Source organism: Cibotium barometz, chromosome 63 (assembly GCF_041138505.1).
Source record: "Cibotium barometz isolate CiBa-2024 chromosome 63, ASM4113850v1, whole genome shotgun sequence".
Taxonomy (NCBI): Eukaryota; Viridiplantae; Streptophyta; class Polypodiopsida; order Cyatheales; family Cibotiaceae; genus Cibotium; species Cibotium barometz.
Window position 1 is genome coordinate 17,613,086 of NC_141108.1, and position 6,305 is coordinate 17,619,390.

The 6,305-nt window shown below is 41.8% G+C and overlaps 1 protein-coding gene across 1 annotated transcript; it reads right to left on the reverse strand.

The window, feature by feature from the left end:
- Nucleotides 1-3,811: 3,811 nt before the first annotated feature.
- LOC147603784 (gibberellin receptor GID1C-like) lies at nucleotides 3,812-6,064 on the reverse strand. Its single transcript, XM_086795983.1, has 2 exons — nucleotides 5,862-6,064; nucleotides 3,812-5,340 (listed from the first exon to the last, which is right to left on the reverse strand). The coding sequence occupies exons 1-2, from the start codon at nucleotides 5,907-5,909 to the stop codon at nucleotides 4,261-4,263; spliced, it is 1,128 nt and encodes a 375-aa protein (XP_086652109.1). The 5' UTR covers nucleotides 5,910-6,064; the 3' UTR covers nucleotides 3,812-4,260.
- Between the last annotated feature and the right edge of the window lie 241 nt (nucleotides 6,065-6,305).

The following is a 6,305-nucleotide window of genomic DNA, read 5'->3' on the forward strand; positions in this document are numbered from 1 at the left end:
TCTTAGGTTTTGAGCTCTTTTAAATAGCTCTCCTATAACTTTTATTAATTAGTATTAATAAACCTAACCCTCTATGATTAATCCAAATCCTAGAGTCTAGTCATCCATCCTTAGAATACTCTTACACCTTAATACACAGGTCACTAACCCTAGTTAGCCACTAACTCTCCTTAGTTCATAAATGTAACCGGGGGGGAGGGGGATATATGGAGGGCGTTCTTTTTCCCTCCTCAAAGAGTGGGCACACATGGGCTACCTCGAGCCCCCTCCATGCCAATGTTTTCAAGAACTCTATGCTTCTTTAGGTGTATGTGTTGAAGTAAATACCAAAATATCATGGGGCTAAGGGCAAATAGGTTCAAAGCTTAGAAAGCCATGTAACTTTAAGGAATTCATCACCAACAAGTGAAAGTAACTATAGGAGAATCCACGAGTTATACAAGAAGCCATGAGCTTTTCTGATGGCCACTTGTTGACATTTGCATCTAGAATCTAGGAGAGAATGAAGGAGGCGATTGAGGAAGCTTGTGACCTTATCAACAATGATGATATACTTATATTCAGCCTATATTAGAGGCATCTTCTAAATGAACAAGTACAACACGTTCTATACTTATCCCACAACATTATGCTATGATTATGCTAATTACTTTTCATTAGTTAATCTTTGTGTTTGATCCACCTTAGAATGCCAACATGCTATCATAGCCTTGCTACTATTTTAATCTTTCCCATTAGAAAGAGTATCATCTACACTATCAATAATTAAGCTTAATTAGTGTGGTTATTATCTCTTTCATTCTCTCTGTTTGACCAATCTGTAGTGGAGCCTTGATTTCATCCATCACAAAGCACCATTGCCCAAGCTTAGTAGAGGAGACTCTTCCGGACTCACTGGCGCAGCTGCAGCTCAAAGCAATTAACGAAAAGCGTATCCAATCTCGCCGGGCGGAAGCAACAGAACCAGTCGCCTCCTGATATGTGGGAAACCCTAAATGATGAGTGTGAGAAGGTTCATTCTCTAATTCAAGTCATCCCAAAGAGCATGGCGAACACGACTACAGCCTTTTGTTCTTGAAGAAAACGTCGCCAGATAGGGGTTCCAGCCATGTGCACTCCATAGAAGGTATTTTTTGGTAAGCTGAAGATTAAAGCATGTTTAAAATGCTTAATGATATGTCGCTAGGCTTCAATCTCAAGTAGACTCACCGCTATTACTCCTCTTCACTCTTACTAACCAGTGATTAATCTTAATTAGCTTCGCCATTTAGGATCAATCATTGATCAAGTAAGCCCTTCTCTGGTGAGTCGTCCAACTCCAAGCATATAAGGCCAAACAACTCAAAAAGAAGATTAACGAGCCAAAATTAAAAACCTCACTATTATGAGCATGCCAAAGCACTAAGATTTTTTTAATTTTTTGAGCTTCTCATATACATCTTTATGGTGAGGAAACTTTTTAAAGTTTGCATTTTTTATAAAGCATTATAGACACTATCCTTTGGAGATTCTATACTACCCTTGGGGGATACACCAAGTGGTAAGACCCTACTACTCAAATCATGGGCTCAAGAGTAGATTCCAAATTTGATGGTCTAAATTTTCGTACATGGCAAACAAAAATCAAGTTCATCTTGATGAAAACGGGGTTGCGGAATGTAGTCAATGGCAAGGAAAAAAAACGTGCCACTAGGGAGGCAGAAGCACTTTAAGTGGCGAAAGATGAGAAGGCCCTCGCCATCATTGCCTTGGGGTTACATGATCAATTCATTCATCACTTAGATGGCAAGGACACTGCATTTGAGGCCTGGGAAAAGCTAGAAAATCTCTTTGGCACACAAGCTAAGAGTTCCAAAATCAGTCTATTAATCAAATATTTTGAATTAAAAATGAACTATGGAGATTCTTTGCCTGCACATTTAAACTACCAAGAAGAGCATACTCACTCAACTTGCTAGCATAATGAAGCAAAATCCGATGAAGAAGCTGAGGAAAAGGAAGAAGTCTCACCTAACGAGGCCCACTACATCAAGGATAGTTGGGCTTTCTAAGCCTAACAAAACCAGCCCACCTAGAGATATTCCCTTTATCCTAAACTTAATGTAAACATAACTAGATCTCTAGCATCAACCATCATAAATTGACATTGTAAGCCTAACTGAGGTAAGACCTATGGGCACCAACATGACCATCATAATCAACACTGTAAGTTATAACTAGGACTAGCATTGTCATCATCTATAGTCATGGATATTTTGTTGAGGGAGGGTGTTGAAATAAACACTAAAATAGCATGGGGCTAAGGGAAAATAGGTTCAAAGGTTAGAAAGCCATGTAACAGATAGGTGTCCCTTTAAAAATTCTCTAATCCACACTCTAGTTGGGTTCAACAAATCCATGTACTAAATAACAGTGACAACAATCAAGCACATAGAAAGATGGTACCAAAATGGAGCATCATGTGTGAATCAAACATGTGGTGAGGAAATAGCTCAAAAAATTTTATGCATCCCGTACCCCAAGTACATTTGTGTATTTTGCTTTAGTGATGGGTTTGATCAATCACATATAACACCAAAGTGCTTGCTTTCTAGATGCTAGAGGCATATTAATAAGTGAGTCTAGATATGTTGGGTGCCACTTCGTGCGCCTAATGTGGTCCCTTAATAAAGAAAGGCTTCAAATCTCCATGTGCAAAACAATGGTTTACATGATAATGTCATTAATGGTCAGCATCCTTGGCCTTGCCGCCTTCAGAATTATTGAAATTACAACTGGTTTTTCTCAATGTGAGCCGTGAAAATAACACTACATTACAATCAGGTTTTCTCAATGTGAGCTGTAAAGGACAGTTTTTTTCTGACACTGGGCCTTCACAACTCTTGAAAAGCTCAAACATACACAAACTGAAGGCCTCTGCCAGCAAAGTCTCCTCTCAGTCATAAACCTGGGGATACCTTTTTGTATCCCCTTCATTTAAATCACAAAACCTGAACATGGTACTGCCAGAACTCAATACTTAAAACGTTACAAGACAACTGCTAGTGTGTCCCCGTTTACCCTCTTTACCCTCCATGGTGCTTACTCATACTGTCCTCTAATATACAACCCTAAGCACACAGCAGCAAGGGATCATTGTGCTTGTGCATTTGTGATGGCAACAACAGCATATCATTTTCAGACAAAATGTTAAACCCGCCTCTAACCTTGATTACAAAATGTAATCCACTTAAAATCCTGCTTTTTGGCCAATGATGTGATGGAGGGCCATTCTTTACGTCATGCAACAATAATAACAGGTTCATGCTTGTGCATTTATGATGGCGACAACAGCATACCAATTTCAGACAATGTTAAACCCGCCTCTAACGTTGACCACAGAATGCAACCCACTTAAAATCCTGCATTTTGGCCAACGATGTGATGGAGGGCTATTCTTTACTTTATGTCACATTTTAGCAGTCAGTCTAATAAGCCATTGGCGTTTTGACAATGACGTGGACGATGTAGCACTTTGCCTGCCATGTCGCACTTCGACAATAATGTCGTAGAAACGCACGGCAGCAAGGAATCAAACATAAATGCGAAGGGCCAGTGACGCAGCGTTGCCATTTTCAGACATCATAAAACCCGCCTCTAATTTCAAGCACAATGGGATCACTTAAAAATCCTGCACTCTGGCCAGTGATGTGATGGAGATATTTCATGGCACATTTTAGCAGTCTGTGTGATATGACAATGGCACTTTTGACCCGTGATGTGGTACTTTGACCATGATACGGTACTTTGAAGATGTGGCAAGCACAAGTCCTGTCTAAAGTCACCCCGTATATCTATTATAGAAACTGTTACAATTAAACATAGAATGTCTCCAAACTCAACCCCAGAGAAAGATAAACAACTGTTTACAAACCCACATACAGCACACCTGGTTTGCTCCAGGTGAGTGGGTAATGATGTCCACTGACACCTTCATATGCCAATAAAGTTACAAAGAGAGAAAATCAGACACACCACACAATAATAGAGATCAGAGCCCTGCAAAGCATTCCTCTCATACCAAAAGCTAAAGGCATACTGTGTAGCAAACCATAAGTAAGAACACTTCAGATTTGAATTGTGGCCCCACCTTGCTGTGGAAGGCAGCATACGTATCATAGGACCTGGTACTAGTGGAGAAGATAACAAAGCTAACCAGATTCCTTGCCTTGATGACAGTGCCCAGCAAGAACCTCGATGGAGAGGTGTGAGGGTGGCCATTTAAAGTGTGCTGAAAAACACACGCAGCCTTTCCACCAAAGAGTAAAACAGACCTGAGTTTGGAAGCAAGAAGAAACCCATTGTAGCCTGCTCGAGGAACATCACCTGCACAGATTTCCCTGCTTCCTTGAGAGCGTAGACAAAGTTGAGTTGCCAATCTTGCAGTATATCATAACCACCCATGACCACTAGATAGGGGGGAAGTCTTATATCCCGTAAGCAAGGAGCATTGACAGAGAACGGGTTGCAAGCTGGGTGATCTCTATCTGCCCCAGCTGGCAGAAAAGCCCTCCAATACCAATCTCTGTCTTTCATGGTGACAAAGTACTTGCCATCCAAGGCCATCTCTGAAGGTGTTCTTGCTTGCCCCCCGAACATGGGCATCAAGAGGATTGTTCCTGCAAGTGATAATCCATTATCTGCAGCTCGAATGGCCACATTGTGTGCTATGTTGCCTCCAGAACTGTCACCTGCCAGAAAACATCTATGCAAAGGATCACAACCCAGAGGGCACAAACATGCCATTCCATTGAAACCATGTGCCCATCTTATGGTTGTGATTCCATCTTCATATGCACAAGGGTAGCGATTCTCAGGGGCACGCCTAAAGTTGACTGACAAGACAACCACTCTGCACATCTTCGCAAGCCTCCTGCACATAGCATCATAGATTGCACTGTTGGCCGACGAATGGGCAAAGCTACCACCATGGAAATATATCACCAGCGGCTTCGGCCATTGAGGCACTCGGGCATCTTGCTGATGACCCCCATAGTCCCTACCCATTTCTTGGGCACCTTGATAAGGGCCGGCATGCTCCCTTGCCGGTTCCCGCTGCTGCCCATCTCTGTCATTCACACCCTGGTCGCTATCCCAGAAGATTCGGCCCCAAAGTCCCGATGTCCGGTCTATCAACACATCCATTGAGGCTACACCTTCCACCGGCGCTGAGTTTGCAGGCACCTTCCTGTCCAAAAACTCTGCCAAATGCCTGTTGAATGTGCCATCTGGCCTCCGAAGCAAATTGTAAGAGAGTTTGAAGTTGGATATCAGAACCCATGTGGTTAAGGGTACCACACCCTGGGAGTAACAAAAAGAAGCTAGGTCAACACTCCATATCAGTATACACAACATCTCTTGCATGTTCCACCATTAACATGCATCATTAAAAAAACACACATTTGTTTAGATGATTAAATTATTTTGAAAATTTAATAAAAACTCAAAAAATAGATTTCAGAATTATCAGAAGTAAACTGAACATTAAAGAATGCCAATAACAGAACTATACCCATCATTAATAAATACCCAATATACGTAGCTTATCTTATATTTATGGATTAAGAGACTAATTTTGAACTATAAAAGAGCCACCCACAATTGAAACATTTTGAGAAACAGATCTACACATACAGCAAGATTGAGGACAATCAATTTCACCTTCATTTCATCAAAATAAGCATAAATTAAGGAGGAGAAAAAGGGATCTGCACAAGATGAGCCTATGGGCAATTAATCCTAGCTCATAATCATCCTTCAACACATCATAATTCATCATAACATTCAGAAAATTTGAAAGAAAAGGCAAGGCCTGTACAGACCTTGGAATCCGATGGGTAACCTGCGGGCATGGACGCGGGCTGGAGCATGGTTGGCAACTCTGAAATCGAAAATTCCAACGAGTGTAGGTTCTGGATTAGGGCAGGGCGAGAAGCTACAGAAAAGAGGAGTGATTCAACTCTGCGAGAATCTAAACAAAGGAACCATAGCCATAGCCAAAGCTATAGCCATAGAGAGAGCCATAGACTAAAGAAATTCTGGTGCATTATTATTTATTCTGATGATTGATGATGAGCTGTCAGTGTACTAGACATCTAGGGGTACGCGGTGGGGGGCATAAATTAGGTCCACCCTCCCTCGATGAGGCCGTCCGGATCTGCGGACAAAACGCGTCCGCCCGTCCGCCCAGGTCGTTTTCTTTTGATAAATTTTGAGGACGCCTTGAATGATGCCTCCATGCCCCCCACGCCCCACCTTTTTTTTGC

Bases quoted from the DNA above. Each gene is read 5' to 3' on its own strand.
- LOC147603784 (XM_086795983.1), bottom strand. From the start codon at position 5,909: ATGCTCCAGCCCGCGTCCATGCCCGCAGGTTACCCATCGGATTCCAAG. The intron at 5,341-5,861 runs GTCTGTACAGGC...TGTTACTCCCAG, and splicing joins GTTACCCATCGGATTCCAAG to GGTGTGGTACCCTTAACCAC.